The sequence below is a fragment of the Empidonax traillii genome, unplaced genomic scaffold, assembly GCF_003031625.1.
Source record: "Empidonax traillii isolate 1590-97213 ecotype Southwest subspecies unplaced genomic scaffold, ASM303162v1 scaffold16:size2589160, whole genome shotgun sequence".
NCBI classification, from domain to species: Eukaryota; Metazoa; Chordata; class Aves; order Passeriformes; family Tyrannidae; genus Empidonax; species Empidonax traillii.
Window position 1 is genome coordinate 1,787,638 of NW_020955209.1, and position 19,394 is coordinate 1,807,031.

Here is a 19,394-nt window from a genome sequence, read left to right on the forward strand (position 1 = left end):
TGCAGTGCAAACTTTTTGCTGTAGTATTTGAAAAGTTGCTAAACAGGTCCTTGCTTGCCAAGAAGTTTTACTCAAAGTGACTTGTACACAAGAGTGGGCAAACAGCTCAGAAAATAATTCCAGCTTGCTGAAACATCACAAATTGGGACTATTTGAACCTTACACAAATATTCTGATTTTTTCCAACTTTCCCCTTGGAACAAAGGGCAAAGAACGAATGATGCTTTTCGCTTCGTGATGCCATTTCAAAATATCACACTCTTTCCAAGTTATTATTTGATACCCTGAATAGAATGCTATATGTTACTGTGTCCTGCATTTTAGCAGAACTGTTTTGCATTAATTTCCAGCAATTTTCTGAGTCCTTTTCCAGTTATCACACTCCTTGTATAATATGGCATCTCAGATGGCACAGGCGTGCATAGTTTACCACTGAGGAGTAATCACAGCCATACTCATACGGATTTTGCATACTTACATATGCATGTTATAACAGTTTATACCAACTGAGGATTCTTCTCTGTGAGATATATAATGCATTGTATAAGGTAGAACTGAGATCAGGGGAGCCAGAAAAGGGAGTGGCATTCAGTTCACCAATATGTTGGAGAAAAAAAAAAAAAGAAGTGCAGTTTTCACAAATGTAACTTTTTTTCCTGTTAGAAAAAAAATGTATTTAATAACTGAAAAATTACTGTTAAAATAATGCTATGGACAGAAGATTGCTTTTCTTACCTGATTTGATTTTATTACTGTGTTGTAGGTATGTGACTGGTGTAAGCACATAAGACACACAAAAGAGTATCTGGATTTTGGGGACGGGGAAAGAAGGCTTCAGTTCTGCAGTGCAAAATGTCTCAATCAGTACAAAATGGACATTTTCTACAAAGAGACACAGGCCAATCTTCCAGCTGGACTGTGCAGCACATTACATCCTCCAGTCGAAAATAAAGCAGAAGGCACTGGGGTGCAGCTGCTGACTCCAGATTCTTGGAATATACCACTAGCAGATGCTCGGAGAAAAGCCCCATCCCCAGTGTCTGCAGCTGGCCAAATTCAAGGTCCTGGACCATCAGCGTCTACCACTGCCTCTCCGTCTGACACTGCCAACTGCTCTGTCACTAAAATCCCCACACCAGTTCCCAAACCTATTCCCATCAGTGAGAATCCAAATATTCCACCAGTTTCTGTCCAGCCACCTGCCAGCATTGTGCCTCCAATTGGTGTCCCACCTCGCAGTCCTCCGATGGTGATGACAAACCGCGGGCCAGTTCCTCTGCCCATATTCATGGAACAGCAAATTATGCAGCAAATCCGTCCACCGTTTATTCGTGGGCCACCTCACCATGCCTCAAATCCTAACAGCCCCCTGTCAAATCCAATGATTCCTGGAATTGGTCCCCCACCAGGTGGTCCCAGAAATATGGGTCCCACTTCTAGCCCCATGCACAGGCCAATGCTCTCCCCCCATATCCATCCTCCCACAACACCTACCATGCCTGGGAATCCTCCTGGCCTGTTGCCGCCTCCCCCTCCTGGAGCTCCTTTGCCCAGTCTTCCCTTTCCCCCTGTCAGCATGATGCCAAATGGTCCTATGCCTATGCCACAGATGATGAACTTTGGATTGCCATCCCTTGCCCCGCTGGTGCCACCCCCAACTCTACTCGTGCCATATCCTGTCATTGTCCCTTTGCCCGTTCCCATCCCCATTCCCATCCCCATCCCTCACATCAATGACTCCAAACCCCCCAATGGCTTCTCCAGCAATGGTGAAAGCTTCATTCCGAGTACCTCCAGCGAGACGCCTGGGGCAAAGCCAACCAATAGCTCTTCATCTCCTCGAGAGTCAAAGCAAGGATCGTCTAAATCCTCTGACTCATCGCCGAGCTGCTCAGGCCAGTCCCTTAATCAAGCTCAAGTGCTTCAGGAGCACAGTAAAAATGAAGTTGTTGACTTGACTGTCAGACCTAGTAGTCCAGTGAACAGTAAGTTTGGTTTCCCCAGTGTGCTACAGGGTCCACAGGACGGTGTGATAGACCTAACAGTAGGCCACCGGTCTAGGCTGCACAATGTTATCCACAGGGCTTTACACGCCCAAGTGAAAGTTGAACGTGAACCTAACAGTGTTGTAAATTTGGCTTTTGGTAGCTCAGACAAAAGGAACTGCAGTGACTGCAGGGACAACTGCAGCCCAGTTGACTCAAAAACATTACCGTGCAGTGACGGAGCTCACTGCTGTCCCGTCTCCTTGGCCTCTGGCACGCCAGGACTGGAAGCTGGTGCAGCGGTGTGCAACGTCATTGTGAATGGCACAAAGAGCACAGAGGGTTCCAAGAACCTGGAGCTGCCCCAGGAGCCAAAAAAACCCCAGCCCCCAGAGGAGCTGGTGGTGAGCGAGCTGGAGTCTGTTAAGGAGAACAACTGTGCATCAAACTGCCTCCTCGAGGGAGACGCTGGCAAGAAGACTGGGGAAGAGCCCCTTGCTGGGGGAGACAAACAGGACCCGAACCTTAACAATCCAGCAGATGAGGACCATGCATATGCTTTGCGGATGCTGCCCAAGACAGGTTGTGTGATCCAGCCTGTGCCAAAACCAGCAGAAAAGACTGCTATTGCACCGTGCATTATCTCAACGCCAATACTCAGCACAGGGCCAGAGGATCTGGAGCCACCATTGAAAAGGAGGTGTCTCCGAATTCGAAATCAGAATAAGTAAAGGTTTGTGTGATCACTACTGCCTTCTGTGTGAATAGAATTGAGTATTTTCAGGTATGAGGTCAAACCCGTGTGGGTGCGGCTGTTATGAAACAAAAAGATACAAATTCCAATTTATCAGCACCATCAGAAAACTACTGGTTTTTGTGTCTTAATATTGTTCTTTGTGTTGTATTGCATCCGTACTTGTCAGTTCTCCATCCATCAGTAGCCTCATTACACTTTTGCTCACAGAACATTTCATGATGGTGCTGGCTGTGAAGTTATTGTGCTGTGTATGTCAAAGTGAGTGGTTTTCTGCCTAGAATATGGTTTAGGTCTGGGCCATTAATCTGCGTACTTATTCCAGCTGAGTTACACAGCAACTCAAGCCTTCATGATGATGATTGAAATTGCCCTGCAGCATAGCATAGAGCAGGACAATGCAGCTGCTTCCCGCTAGCTCAGATCCAATGGACTTAACAAATGGTCATCTCCAACCATCTTGCTTTGGTCTGCCGCCAGACTGCACCCTGGCTTTCTGCTGGGCTGTCCTCTCTGAATAGCAATCAACCCCCTCTCCCTGTGCTTGCCTTCCTCATATATTGGTGCTTAGGGGCTGCCTGCTGTTTGGGACCTGCCCGCTGTAGGTTATCACAGGAAAACCTCTGTCATGGGGCTTTACTCCCTTACCTAAGGTATCTGCCTTTCATGCAAGTCTCCTACCTTAGAAAAGCAGCTGAGGTTTCTGCCAATGCAGCTGGTGTGTGTGTGTGATTCCTGGTAGGGCTGCAAAGCAAGGTAGAGATATTTTAATATACATCTGATGCTTCAAAGCTGAGAACAAGAAACTGTTAAGGAAACGTCCCTGGCCGACCATCCAGGAGTCACGCTTGCAGTCACTCTCACACCACCTGTGATGGGATCGAAGTCTCTTGGCAGGTGCACATCCCACACTCACACAGTTAGACCAGGTTTCCTTACTGGCTTGACCCCACGTTTCCCATAACAGACCTCCAGATCCTTAAAATAATTTAATCATGGTGCAATTTCTAAATAACAATATAACAGGTCAAGCTGGGTGCTTTTGAGGAGGGACCCAGAACAAAGGAACCCCTGGGCTTTATACCTTTTACAGTCTAAATTATGTGGGAGAGTCTGGGGGTCATTGGCTCCTGCAGTGTCTCTGAGTGTCTAGTCCCTGGCTGGGCATCATGTCTTCGTAACACAAAGGGTCAGCAGTTCATGGCCTCTTGCCTGGGGCTTGGGCTCCTGACCTCCAGAGCTCACCCTGCAGCTTGTCCTGCAGCTGCACGCTGAGCTACCTGCACTGAGTGTATTCTTTATCCACATAATGTGATTGCATTTGTTTAGATTCACAAACACAGAGAGCTTCTTTCAGGAAAAGGGGAAATGGTGGGTGTTGCAAGAAATCTGTTCAGCACTAAAATACTGATGGCTTGCCGGATGTGGCTTGGTGACATGCCAGATTTCATTACAATCCATGAAATATTCTGCAGCCTCCAGTAAATCCCTGTCCCTGGTAGCACAAATAGTAACTGCAGTGGTGTTTGGCACCTATAGCCATAGACAGCAGCAGCATGCAGTGGAATCTGGGCCATTGCAGTGTCTCCCTGCTCCATCAGCGCTGACTACTTGCACCATGAAAATATATAGTCAGGACTCCCTTTTTACTTGTTAGCACCACATTCCTGGTTGCAGATGCTGGTTGCAGTGCCAGAAACATTACTTCCCTTGATCACAAACTATTTATTTACTTTCTTCGGTGAAACACAACCATTATTCTTTGCTGTCAGCATGTGCTGACACATTTAAATAATATGTTAGTAAGAACAGAGGACATAGTTATAGTTAACATCCTTGGACTCATAACCAACGTATACAATAACTCAGTAGTCAAATGAATATTTAAAATCATTACACATTCCTAGGTCCCCTACACCCATACCCTGAGGTATGGATGGACTAAATGTCCCTCAGCAGTGAGATCTTTATTGCAAACCTTAGTGTTACCTCTGGAGCTTGAAAGATTCTCTTCATAAGTGTACACATGCTTCTATCTAGGAGTAGTGATTTGATCTGGTGAGAAGGCCACTATTTGGCTGTATCCTTCTTTAGAATTTTAGGAGAGCCATGATTAACCCTTTCTTTCCCATCTTATTCAAGCTCCTCATAGCTGTTTCAAGCTAGTGCTAAGACACTTGCACATTTATGTGCTTATGCTGTAGTCAAAACAGGCTGATTCTTAGCATCTATTTCTGCTTGCCTGGACCATCCAGACTGCAGCAATGCCATTTTGACGAGGTCCCAGTCCCAGGAGGAGTTTAGTGTTATTCAGAGCCAGAGCTTAAAACCTCAGAGAGAGTTCTGGCTTCACCGAGTTACGTATTTTTGCCTGTTGACATGATTATACATGGCATCACCTCACAGATAGCATTTGACAGAGAAAGTGGGCAAACTGAACAAGCTACATTGGAAAGACAAGAATGATGCTTTATCAGTCAGTTACTGTCCTCAGTGCTTTGTATTCTCTAAATGTCAATAAGTGCCACTGTGGTTATCCTCAGGAAAAACCATTTTCCCATTCACCGAGAGTTTTACATATTCCTTTGTCTCAGTGTGAGGGTTGTCTTACAGAAGAGTTTTCAGGTTGCCAGGCAAGATTAATCTGACCCAATATAGACATCTGGAACAAAGACACAGCTGAGCTAATTGTCTAAACTCTCTTTAAAATCAACGTAGAGAAGCAGGCACTTCAAGAGACAGCTGAGCTCATCCTGAAGTCACCAACTAAGACAGCTCAGACAAATTGTGCCCTAGGAGTGCCTATTTCTCCCTGCTGCGAAGGAGACTTAGGGTGACTGGCACAGACATGGATGTCCCCATAGACACTGAAAGTTAAAAAGCCCAGCCTAGGCGTCTGCCATACCTCTGGGGTTTGTGCAATAGCATAGCATGGCCTGGTGATGACTATTAGTTAGTCTGTGTTTGTCCACTCCTTCCTCCAGTAAAAGGAAAGTAGCCTCTAAGCAGAAGAGATGTGTGACCAGGTCCTTACGTGCTTCGAGGGAAAGAAAATACTCTGTAGAAATAAACAGCATGGTAACCATCTCATTCCAGTGGGTACCACAGTGAAATGTGGGTCAGTTTTGAGCCTCTCAAGCACGCGCAAGTGATTTATGCAGTTCTGATGACTGATTTGAGGTGAGGACTCTGTGGTTTCATGCAGAGCCCTCCTTTCACTGTTGCTGGTCATAGCCAGTCTGGAGGAGCAAAGGGGCTGCTTAGATTTCCTTCCTCCCTGCCTGTTAAAACTGCACAGGGCTCAGACCTGTCTGTGTCTATACAGAGGGGGCAAGCAGGGGGAGGAGAACATTGATGCAGCCTCTTGAACTGAAGCCCTGACCTTTGCTGTGCCCATGGGTTAGTTCCTCCTGCCTAGGCCTAGGGAAGCACAGAGGTAAAACCCTGCTCCTTGGGCCGTCCAGATGCGGGGACGATCCCTCGAGAGACTCACAACCTCATAAAAATTCTGATAAAATACCTGGAGGGCAGAAACTGCACCAATAATTGTGTTGGCTCGGACCCTTGGAGGTTTGTATTCGTTGCACTGGCCACACCAACCTGGGAAAAAAAAAGTCCAGCAAATTGTCTTTTTCTCTCTTGCCTCTCACCTACCCTAACTGGAAAATCTGAACATATTGCCCTAATGTGCAACTTTTCCTGGATTTTTTTTCCCATCAAATTGTATGACAAGAAGGAAAATAGCCAAATATTTTTATGTTAGAATTCTGGACAGACAGATTGAATTCATATAATAGCAACATGGACTCTCTAAAAAGGAATCCATGCAAGCGTGACCTTTTTGGGCAAGCTGACAAACTCTGGATTATTTAATGTACCAATTACTTGATTATTGGAAGTGCTAATCAACAACATAATCCTTGATGTTAAAGTTTAGTCTCTCCATCAGGATGTGGACTGTCAAGCTGTTCTGGCTTGATGCAATTTGAAGAACTAGCAAAAGATGACTCGGTGCCAAAGTCCCACTATGATAAAGGAATGAAGCTAGGGAGAATATTCTGTTGAGTGTTATTTTTTCAAGTTTGAGCTACGTGAGTTTATAAAACTGATCCTGGCGGGATCAGTTTTAACCCTCCAGCTTTGATGTTGAGCAAATAAAGTAAAACACTGATATCTGCTTGTATTTGACATGATAGTTGTGATAAACTGAATTAGAAAATTAAGTGGCACATGCTAAACTCACAACTAGCTTCTATGTATGTGTATGCATGTTGCCTAATTCTGCTTTGGGGACAGAGGGGTAAGAAAAGGAAGGAGTTTTTCCGATTGTGTCGGCAGAACTTCTTCCAGAAGTAATGGAAATAGTAGCCACCTACAGAGCCAACCTGTATGTCCTGGGGTCAGCATCTGCCAAGTTATAGGCCAAACCTTCCTCTGTCTAGTCCATGCATTGTAGTCGTAAAATATACAGCACACAGAACCACTCCAGTTCAGAGCAGAGGTAATCTATAACCCACTGTGAGCTCCTCTGCCCATAATGGTCCAGCACAAGATTTCCTGCTCTGGTCAGGATCCCTGAGACAAGGGGCGTAGCTATTAACCTCCTTTTCTGCCCTAAGAGACTTTATCTCTCCCCTGTCACTGTATCCATCTAGCCACATCTTACCCTACCCTGCTTGCTATGAGCAGGACAGAATTTGACCTTAAAGGTATACTTGAAAACAGATTTTGCGTATTTAAACACATTTCCATGCTGGTCATCTTTATTGACACAGTATTATGGGCCAGAGCTTCAGCTAATTTTAACGGAATATGGTTCCACTGCTGCTAAACTAATCTAAATCAACAGAGTAATTGGACTCACACACATAACACCTACTCTTCTGCTTCAGAAGTTTTCCTTCACCTGGCATCTTATTAGCCTACAGAAATTTTCCATTTATCCCAAGGGGGAGAGGAGAGACTGCTAATACCACAAAGTCTTAAACACATTTACTGGGAATTGAAGCTTTGCCTTTGAGAGCTGCCTGACTCTAGCAGTGTGATCTTATGTTTCAAAACTGCCTATGCACCTTCTCAGATATATTAAATCAGAAAAAGGATTTCCCAGGGAAAAAAAAAAAAAAAAAAAAAAGGAAAGAAAAAAAAAGATTCTCAAAATGGTGAAGTATAAAGTGACATACTTCCAGTGTAGCTTTCAGCTCCCACATCTTGCTGCCGGGGTGTGGGAGTGTTAACTTCCGTCTCAGTGGCAGTAAATAGCAGGCTCATGGTACGCTGCCATAGATCACTGCACACTCTTTGAATCAAAGGAGCAAGTACTGATTTCTGATGGGCTCCTCCTGCTTTTCTATAAAACCTCCTAGGGCATGTGTGTCAAATATGAAATCTGATTTTTGACCCCAATTTAGAAAATAACTACACCTGGTCTTATCTGTAAAGGTAATGAGATCCAGGGCTGTTTGCAAAGAAAACACCTGGCCAGAATTTCAGACAGCAAAAATGGTTACAGCTTGATTAACAGACCCACAGAAATCTGCAGAACCTGTGACTCCTGGAGACTGTAGCCTACCTGACAACTCCCAGGACCTGAGACCCCTGACTTCAGAGATCATTTTGGTGCTAACTTGCTGTGATTAGTTTTAATTGTCTCATGAAATTAAATTATTTGAACTGAACTAAGCATCTAATCCATGCCATTCAGTAAGCTGGGACAACCCACATTCATTTGCAACAAATGAGTTACTCATAATTCTTTGCCAGGCTTTATAGACTGATCAGGCACTTTCATACATATAAGGTCTAATGCTCATCTTGTTTAAGTCGGTTCAAGGCAGATTTGGCTGTATTCAAAAATGTTAACTGTGAAGCAGCCATATGGGGAGACTCTAGCTCCCCCATTAGCCTGTTCTTTTGCTATCTAGCTACTGAAGTCAGTGGCCCAGGGAAAGTTTATAGGGGGGAAAAAACCACAACTCATAATTAAATACAGAGTCCCTAGCAACAAAGACCATAGTAAAACAGACAGACACTCTTGTAAAAACATCATCTAGACAACAATTGCTTTTACATGCAGAGGCCAAGATGCTGGACAGGATGTGTCTGATTGCCACTGAAATCTGATAAGGAGCTAAGCACCTCACAGCCTTTGTGAAGCTTGACCCTGAAACATCATGGCCGACTTCAGTGCAGAGCAGTGAGCTCTGAACAACTGTGGGAAGCTTATAAAGTATTCCTCAGTATTATGAGCAATGCCTGAAAGTGGGAGAGAAATGAACAAAACACTTTTGAGGACTGTGGTTGTGAAAAAGTTGGACGTACTCAAGCAGCGAGCCATAGATTTTAAGATAAAATTAAATTCTTGTTAAAAAAAAACAAAAACAAAAAACCAAAAACAAAAAAACGGAAGATTGAAGCAAAGCAGAAGTGAAACTCTTTGAGCAAGAAGTCAGGAAGAAATTAGATGATGGCAAGAAAGCCTTTCTGAAGCAATTTTTGTTTCCAGATTACCTGCTGAGTCTCTCCTGAATCTTTTATATGTCCCATAGAGTAAAAAGAGGCAAGTTAAGCGTGTGCCTTGGTGCCCTCATCAGTCAAGGCCTCATGGCTGAGACCTACTAATCATGACCTTATTTATATTATTTAGATAATGAGCTGCATTGCACTCCCAAGACTGGAGGCTGTGTTTGGAAGCGTGTGATCATCTCGTGAGAGCTGTGAATCAAAGTAACCTCTAACATTTTGCAGAACCCTCAACTATTTAATGTTTGCTTCTACCATGAAAATTACAGTTAATTAAATATCTGGGCTTGATCCTGTTCAGTACTGTGTGCACTCAGTGCTCAGTGCCTTTAATGCAAGCTGAAGGCCCTTGGAACATTACCGATCGAGGTCCTGCCTCCGACTCCTTTGCATGGCTTTACTTCCCCAGACACAACTTTGGCATTTGGAAAGAATGGTATTCCTGTACAACATGTGTCTCAGTTTGTAATGATATCCGCCCTGCAGCTGGCTTGCTTTTCCAAGTGTTTCTGAAACATTGCTGCCTTAAATTCAAGCCAACCTTAAATAACAAATTTTCTAGAGGCAAAGAGGCTGGACTGCATTTGCTGAGAGGAGACCCATGCTCTCTGCTGCGCTCCATCTTCCAGTTCCTCATAGTTTTGGACTCTCATGCTGTGTAATGTAATCAGCTTCCATGCAGGGGCACATTAAAACAAAAATACATTAAAAAATAGTGGGTTTAGGGGTTGGGTAGTGTTGAGTGAAATATCTATGGAGTTCCAACCTCTCTGGAAAGATCTGCATCCCATCATCAGGCAACTGATATTGAAACCTATGGTTAGAGCACTTTTCAGCTATTTATTTGGAGCCCACATGGTTAAACGTAAAATTTTGTGTTGCCTGCTTATGCTCCAAATATTTATAAGGCTTCTTGAACCACTTATGCTGCCACTTCTAAGTTGTGTCTCCAAAAGGAGGAGAAAAAGAACCCTTTCCCACAGGAATTCTCCAACAGAGAGAAGCTTGAACATGATGAGAAAAGAGAAGATACGTGATGAAGTCACTGAAACTTTGAATTCTGACCCTAAATTTCACAGATCAGTTAAAATTCCAATTCAGTTTTATTTGAAGCAGTTCACCAATTATTGCTGAAATGGTAAAAAATATAGTTTGGTGGTAAAAAATATAGTTCCTGTTTTCTTGAGGTGGGAAATAGAGAAAATCCAAAGCAATGGCTGAGTCCAGTGCAGGTCTTTCAGTATCAAGCAGTGCTGGTGATAAGGGGGATTCCCTAAGGTGCCCAGCACTGCACTGAGGTCTGAGAGGTCTCAACCCACTTGCTCCCTATGTGTTCTGGGGAGGGGGGTGTTTCCTCTTCCTTTCCCCACAGTATAATCTACATGACATTCTGGCCACCTGAGCATGCCCCCTTGCCTTCGGATGAGTCTGCATCTGCTTGTGCTCAGACTTGGAAGGAACCAGAATGGGGGCTGTGAAAACCAGGGAGAAACGCTGCAGAGATGGTGCCAGACATTCTGTTATGGATGGAGGGGTTGTTAATGGGAAAATGGGAAAATGTTGATTGCTTCCTGATATGGGATGCTGAAATCTGCAAATGCTGATTCCGGGGGGGAAAGGAAAAAAAAAAGTATTGTTACTATTGTTGTAATTGTTATAATTTTGTGACCCACAATAGCATTTCAGGTTAAAAAACCAGGCCCAAGCGTAACCCAGGTGAGGGGGAGGACTCTCACAGGGAGGTATGGGCTGTGGCTCAGCAAGACACTCACCCTCACCGTCCTCCGTACCACTACCAACAGTTAATCTGCCTTTTTCTGGCTATTTAACTGGTTTTATTGGAGAGATCAGCTTGAATAAGGAAATTGAGAAGCACCTTAGAATAGCCAAAAGCCTAGGTGTTTGGGTGCACAGGAAGCTGCTGAAATTCAAGCTGAAGCTTCTATTCTGATTCAGACAAAATTGGAAGCTTAAAGAAGGATTATCACATCACAGTGGATGCCTGTTTTCAGGAGAGTAGAAACTCCCTGGATTTGGTTTGCCTTCTTTTTCAGCTTTCATGTTTTGGGGTTGGGTTGTTGGTATTTGTTTTTGTTTGTTGTTGGGTGTTTTGTTTGCTTGTTTGTTTTTCAGGGTTCTATTTTGTTTTGGTTTGGGTTTAGGTGGGGGGTTTTTGTTGTTGTTGTTTTGGGGTGGTTTTTTTTTTGCTATAAGATCATTGCAAAGTTTCAGCTCCATCTGAACTTAGAATGGGGAAATTTGTTGTAAATTTGGCTTGTTTTTTTTCAGAGGAAAACCATATATTCTACCACCTCTGCACATCAGTGGGGCAAAACAAACTAGTTACCAGGCTGCCAAACACGCTCATTCTGCCTTGTTGTTGTGCAGATATACCCAATTATCCTAGTGTAAATCAGGACTGGCCCTGGCAAACTCTGGGGGCCACTATAGTGGTCTGCTATAGGATACACTTCTAACGTAGAGATTAGAAATCCAGAACCATGGTGCAATTTTCCACTTTGCATGATCCATGTACTTATTTCAAAATGCCCCAAAATATAGATCAGAGACCTCCTGTCAGTAAAAGCCTGGAGAAAGATGGTGCCATGAGACTGGGCAGGAGGATCTGGTTGACATTGGTTTTGCCTTTAGTTCATATTGGAAGTGAAGGAGATTTTCATAAACTTACTGAGCAGTTGGTCTACAAGAGGTTAAACCATGAGAAACTTCTTTGAAATGGCGAAACATTTTATGAAGAGACTATTTAGAGGGGAAGGAAAGATGACAACAGCAGGGAAGCCAGACAGCAACATCAGTGCTGGAATCTGGGTAACAGCCCAAATACTCATCTTAGCCTACCAAAAATGGTCTCCTCTGCCTTCCTCTTAAGATGGTGGATATAGGGACTCTTACTAGATGTGTTTCAGAGCACTGAACACAGTGCCTGCTCTGGAGCACCCCTGGCTGTGGAAAGGAGAATGAAGACACTGGTCCTCTCCCGTTAAAATTCCTGAACTCCTACCTGTAACACAAAGAGAGGAAAGGAGAAAGCAGAGTGATTCAGTGTTGATCTGCTTTCCCAAAAAGCTTGGAAGTGATGGGAACATGAAGAAGTGGAAATTTAAAATGCTGTGGTGTGGGCTCCTGGTGGCAGCTGTTCTGCCCAGGAGAATCCAAATCTGAAGGGGAGAGGAGGTTCCATGCCCCTTGAGTCTGTGCAGAGCAAGTGGTATGATGAAGCTGTGTTGCTGCTTTCTGGTACAAGGAGGATTTACAGCAACCCAGGCCATTCTCCTCAAGTATATGGCTGGTCTCTGCTGAATTTAGGGAATTCTAGTTATGAAGAAGAGCTGCATGCTTACCAAGGCCTAGACTGTACTTTCTTTATGGAAATGTATAATGGAGGAAAGAGACTCCTTTTCCCTTTGCCATATGCTCCTTTTCCCTATGCCTTATACCATGGAGCCTGGGGCTGGAACAAAGCAGTCAAGAGTAGACTCTGCTGTTAGATACCTGGGGTTTGAATGATGGTCACCGTTTTTTGAAAGAGGCAGAGAAGGCTTCATTTCTCTCTTGTTTCTATCTTGTTTCTGTTCAGTGATCTGGCTGTCGTAAATCCAGAAGCATGGACCCCACATTTCCTTGGTGACTCTCAGAGTCTCTTCCACAGTCATGATTCCTTTGGTCCATCTTTTTGAGAGATGATTTTCCCTTGGCCCATGTAGGAGCATGAAGGAGAGCCTGGGCCTGTATTTCTGCCATTTCCTTGCTACATGAAAAGGTCATGGTGACATACATCACTGTTCCTGACTTCACCAGCTAGTTTCAGGGTTCAATTTAACATACACTGAATAAGTTTAGGGAGAGATGGTCCTAACTGTACCAGCAAAGAGTGGAATGTAGATGTGAACTGGTGAAATTTCCCCAAAAGCTTTTCTAGGAACTGATGCAGTAAAGCAGGAGTTGGCGTACAACAGACCTTTTGCTTTCCAGTTCATCTTTCTCCCTCAAGGTCCTTCCCTGACTACAAGGCAACTGTATGTGATTGCAGATATGGTGGATCCCTGCAATGATTCAGTCATAGAGCTGGGGGTGTCCTTACTACTTCTTCTACCTAGGCATAAAAGGATGGCAAATCCCAGGGCTTTTCCCCAGTGCATCTCCTAAAGTCACAATGTGTGCTCAGTTTACATCTCATGTTTCAGTAGATGGGAGAGCCTGAGTGTAATGGCTGGCCCAAAGTTGAGGATTCTTAGCATACAAGTTCAGAGCAAAAAGAAATCACCATCTTTGAAATCAAGAGTTGGTACATAAGGACTCTGCTTCTTTTCCCATTCATACTGAAGGTCTCCCCTGATTTTTGCAATGTGGCATCCCTTCAGTCAGCTCATGGAAAGATAAATCACAGTATTCAAAGGGGAAGGTTTTAATGAAGAAGCTTGAACTGCTTTAAGAGTTACTAAAAAATAAATAAAATATGTTGAGAACTGTTACTAGTAACAGATGATCCCAGAGTGTTTCCAGGGCTGAGCTTGCTCCCATGCTGACTTTAGCTGCACTCTTGTGGTTTATCTTCAGTGCAGTTTCCCTGAGAAAATAATTGCAGTGCCTTTACTCTAGAGCCATGCATGTCCCAGATGAACTAGGCCTCTTTTAGCACTTCAGCATTCATTGTCCGGGTGAATTAAGTGCTGTGCTAAATTATGGAAACTGCCATGCCAGTCCACATCAACAGTTGCCTCAGCCTTTCCCACCCAGTCTCTAATTTTTCCTGAACAATAAGATGCGAATCTGGAGACAGAAATATTCAATGGAGCGTAGAATGAGGGAGAACCAAGCGTGGAAAAAACTCTGTCTGCGTGTGTGGGTGCGTGCATGTGTCCAAAGCCATGTCAATGACTTGGCCCCCCTGAGGGGCAGGACATGACTGGGGAGGACACTATGTAAAAGCAGCTATTTCTGGTGGCCATCACTGCCAGCAGGAGCATGCTGCAATGCTTGGCACCTGGGGCAGTGTCAGGAGCAGACACACAGGGATCAGCACTTGGGTGTGAGGGAGCAGAAGAAGGACATTCCCCTGCAGCTGAGCCCCCCAGCTCCTCTGCATGGAGGGTGAGTGAAGCAAGGAGCACTTCTAGCACTTGGCTGTACCAAGCAGGGCCAGGCTTCCCACCACAGCAGTCCCAGGGGTGCACAGGACAAAGGGCTGCAGGTCTGCAGCAGCACCTGGAAAGAGCTGGCTGCAGAACGGGAGCAGGGACGCTTGTGGGGAGGCTTTGCCTTAGCTGCCAAACTGACCTGCCATGCTCTAATTCTATGTTGCTCTGAGCAAGGATTTAAATCCTCATGTGTCAGGGCATCAAGAAAAGAGGAAGCTCTGTGTGGGTGCAGCCTGTGTCACAGCTGCTGATTGCTCAGCCACTGAGAGCACCAGTGCGGTTCTCAGCTATCTCAGGGAAGCACTGCATCACTATCTGAGCCCTCATAGATGAACCTTCAAGTTACCTTGAGCTGGGCCATCATTCAGTTGAGTTATTCTCTTTCTCCCCTGCACTAACAGTAGGCCATAAATGAGCCCTCCTGCTTACTGTCTCTGTCATCTTTTTCATGCTGCCTCATGGGTTGGAGCTACAGCCTCCCTCTGACTTCTCTGTGGGCTTTCTACCCAGGATCAGCCCAGCCCTTCTTGGTTTTGGAAAGCAAGAAAAACCCAGTATGCTCACCTCAGCACAACTCACATAAGCTCAACTCCTTGGCTTCAACCTGATGAAAATTCTTCTTTTGTGGCTGATGCAGTTTTTCTGTCTGATCAGCAATATTTGATGTGTGTTGAAGGCAGGTTCAGCTGGGGTGAAGTGCACATGTTGCTCTCCTAAAAAATAATTTAGGTTTTTTTGAGAGATATAAATAGCTGCCTTAATTGTGCTGGTCATCCACACTAGTGTTGGCATCAAACTCTGAAGCAGTGATAACTAGTGCATTCTCATTTCTTTATAGAACTTTGCATGCTATGTCTGATATGGATTTTTATTCTGTCACTTGATCGCTACAAAGATGCATTCATCAAATGCAATTACTGCCATATGAGCCAGTCAACAGGGAAGGTTCTTCTCACCAGTCTGCACACTGCTGTTACAGTGAGTCTATCTACAGTAGGGGAAAACAGACAACTTACACAAATAGGTGACTGCTCCGGGCAGAAAGCATCAAGAACTACTGAACTCCTTTATGCTCTCCCTCCCAAATCACTTACTGGTTTGTGCTATGCCATGCCATTTGAGACTGGTTAGTGAGGGGTGGACATTTGTTTCTGTCAATGTATGGAAAGAGAGGAGCAGGCAAAATACCTGAAGTGCAAAGTGAGGCTTCATACAGACATTACAGGTTTTATTTCTGCTTTGCTTATTACAGTAAGATTTCAAGCCAAAGAAGTGACAGAAAGCAGTTGTGTACTTTATGGGGAGTACTTAGTAGGTGGATACATCCCAGTTCTCAGTCTAGTTCTTGTTCACACCTCTCTGTACACACAAAGAGGCTCATCTTACTGGGCACATTGCCTGTAAGTGCAAATGTTACTCCTTAACCTAGACGTAGTGGTCTGCGTGCCCCGGCAGTTTTTGCTGGTCAACATGTTCAGTGTGCCTTCCAGTCTCTGCTTTGAGAAGGGTGGAGGTTTGGCAATGGGATACAAGCACAGTGTTGAGAGGGATTGCAGAGGAACCGGTGTGAAGGGGAGATTGTGGAGCAGACTAGGGAGAAAAATGTGCCCCAGCACCAAAATTAAGGCCGATAAGTACTTCAGAGTTTCAGTCTAAATCTATAGGGGACAGCAGATCCCATCCAAGGAGGCAGAGTCCAAAACTCACTGTGTAGGGAGAAATAACAGTCCCTGCCAGGTAGTCTACAGGGTCAACTGGCAAGGGAAGCAGAAGCACACAAGGCAATGGTGTAACTCCCAGTAGCTCCCAGGCATCAGGAGCTTATAACCACCTGGGTGTCGTTAGTTGCATTAAATTGATGACGTGGTTTGGGTTTTCAAGAACATGATTCCAAAGACTGTCTTGACCCTGGCCTTCACCACTGGCAAAGCTCACCTTATTTTAGGGGAGGTATCTTGCAGCTTTCTGAAGGCCTCACATCATTAAAGCTGTGTTTACTACATCATTGTTCACCCAATCAGAGAACTGGTGGGTTTCAGAAGGGGTTTGTCTGAATTGGTCCTATGGAATTAATCTATTTTGTGCCCTAAAAAAAAAAATTGAGAAAAGAAAACAGAAGCAGTTAGAACCCCATGTCAAATAACAGGAGAGAAATGGACCTGGAAATGAGGACCAGGATACGAAAAGGGAACAACTGGAAGGTTAAATCCTCTCCTTAATCCTGTAATCTGCTCTAGCAGGATCTGGAGGGTTTTGTTGTCATCTCATATGTGGTCCATGGAAATATGCATGTTCAACACTGAAAATACCAGATCTTGGCAATTCTGTTTATCATGCTAGGCAGTGCTAGTCACCATGCTCTGCTGGTTGTGACTTCCTGGTGCTGTAGCTGTTATGGTGGTGGTAGAAGTTGCAGATCATCCCAACGGAAGACTGAGGAGGTTGTGGGATAATACAGCCTACCTCACTCATAGCAGCTTGCTTTGCTGTGCTGAGCATATGCCTCTCCTTTATAGGACTATAGATTTGGGGAAAGGCTGAGAGAGGCATCTTCAGTTTGCATGCACAGCATAGATAGTACCTACAGATTTAATTCTGTTAGTGGGAGATAAGTATTTACATCACAATGGAGCTGTCTCTGGGTACTGTCTCAGTTTCCTCATGAGACCAGTCAGCCCTGTGGAGCCACACACCAGCCCAGGCAAGTGGGGTGTCTGGGGAGCCTTGGCACATCCCCTGTCCTATCACCATCCCAGGTGCTGTGGGATCCTTATTCAATTTCTTCCCCTTCTCTGACTCCAGTTTCCCGTCTGTGCTGTGAAGAGAGCAGTACATCGCAGCTCTGTAAAGCTTCTTCCTCAGCCTGGCTGTCTGTCCGGTGTGAGGCTTTGTGGGATGTGAGCTCAGGCAGTGCCCAGCCTGCCTGCAACGAGTCTCCTGCCGCTTGCCCTGACCTCCTCTGCTTGTCTGCTTTGCAGGAGCGCTTGCTGACAGGGTACCTTGCATGGAGAAAGGGAGCAGAGCAAACCACGTCACTCCACCGAATGACACCAGCTGGTCCGCTCACCACCCCCTCTGGCTAAAAGTCCAGCAAAGAAAGCAGCTTCCTGTCATGAAGCCCCGAGGAGGAAGCCTCGGTCCCACGGGTGCCTTTGACCCAGAAGACAGCACATCATGGACCCACACAGTGTGCTCAGCATTCCTGCGACCATCCCCTCTTCTCCTCTTGGAACGCTTTTTCCTCTTGGTGTCTTGCTGGGGGGGATTTTTCACCCGGGTTTCAAAAACCACACGGACCAACATAGGTACTTTTCCCTCACTGACTTCGAAGTTCAGACATTTGAGACTGGACAATGATATGGATTTTTTTCTTTTTTTTTTTTTTTTTTTTCCTTTGAAAAACTGCTGTGGTTTTGCTGCTACACTAAGAATCGTGATTTGCATTGTATGGTTTTGGACCTATTCAAGTTTTGATGGGGGAAAGGGGTAATACTGGAGTAGCAACACTTCAGAGTCATCTCTGTCCTACCCATGATGCACTTTTAAATGAAGAGTTAGAATATTTTATTGGCTAATATGCTTTCCTTGTTATTTTTACAAAGGCCACCTTTATCCTTTCTAATGCCATATTTTCAGTGTTACACTTTTATGGCTTTTAATTTTTGATTTGACAGATGTAAGAAGCAGCATGAATAGTTTATACTGTGGTTTTTCAGAGACTGAATGCCAAGAGAACTCAGTAAATGTTTATTCTTCTCAGCTTTCTCTTTAAATTCCCCTAAATAGCGCCCCATTTGGGAACAGAGCAAGAGTGTTGAACTAAAGACCAAAATTCCCTCAAGGTGTAAAATAATCTGAGGGGAATATTTGCTGGGCGTCACGAAAGACTTGGATGAAATTTCAACCCTGATGGTTTTCAGTGATCCAGGAAGGCAGTGAGACAATCTCTCCATATGCATAGCCCTTTCATGATAATTAGAATGGTATGGACAAACCAATGAAAACAAGGGTAAAGTGAGAAAGATCCCCCATGATTCTGTTTCACTGTTTGCTTTCTCCTGTCATGGTTAAGAGAAATGTGCAATTTGATCCTCAATCAGTGGGTGGAGGATAACAGGGTAGAATTTACTTGTGTGCACTTGTACAGTTGTAGCCAAGAGTCCAAAAGTACACTAGAGCATGTTATACTGGCACTGAATTGGTAAGAGAGTCGTGGAGTATCCCATTCTAACAAATAAAAAAAAAAAAAAAAAAAAAAAAAAAAAAAAAAAAAAAAAAAAAAAAAAAAAAAAAAAAAGCCAAAAAAAAAAACTAAAAAAAAAAAAAAGAAACCCATAAAAACCCCACAAAAATCAAAAAGAGAGAAAAAAACCTAAAAAAATATTTCAGATCACCTTGTGATTCAGTGTAACTGTTTACTAACTCGAATAAAGCAATTGTTCACTCTTGAGTGTTCAGAGTACACCTTTTCTATAAGGCTGCTGCGGGGAAGTGAGTTTGCAGGAGCAGTGTCTGTGTGAGTGGTGTTGGGAGCAGGGCAGCAGAATCAGCTGAACCAGAGCCTTGTAGTGATGGTGCACTATGAGCACTATGTATATACTGTATTTCTATATTTTCCTTTGTACAGTTTCACTTAAGTCAAGCTACTGTTTTACAGGTGCTCCTTATTTATTAGAGCTGTGAAAGCTTGGAAATCACACCGGGCGAGTAAGCTCGCTTTTTAAAAAAAAAAACCAAACAAAAAAAAACCCAATAAAAAAAGGGGGGGTGGGGAGGGAATTCAACTCCTGAGTCTAGGGAGAGAGCTCAAAAACATCCCGACAAAACATCTTCAAGAGAGCAAGAATCTGAAGCACCCTCAGCGTGCTCTGCTTTCCTTTTGGGCTTGCAACTCTCTTCTCTCTCCCTGACTGGTGTCAGATTTATTAAAACAAAATAAATCTCCAAGAAAAAAAATGCACTTAAATGTGCTGT

The 19,394-nt window shown here is 44.3% G+C and overlaps 1 protein-coding gene across 3 annotated transcripts in view; it reads left to right on the plus strand.

Annotated features, from left to right (window-relative positions):
• The window catches only part of SOBP (sine oculis binding protein homolog), a 117,064-nt gene extending 98,382 nt beyond the window's left edge, over positions 1-18,682 (plus strand). For all 3 annotated transcript variants that reach the window (XM_027895397.1, XM_027895387.1, XM_027895405.1), the window contains 2 exons: positions 764-2,718; positions 17,399-18,682. In XM_027895397.1, the coding sequence (XP_027751198.1) occupies positions 764-2,716 (1,953 nt within the window). In that variant the 3' untranslated portion in view covers positions 2,717-2,718; positions 17,399-18,682. The remainder of the gene's footprint in view (positions 1-763; positions 2,719-17,398) is intronic.
• The last annotated feature ends 712 nt before the right edge of the window (positions 18,683-19,394 follow it).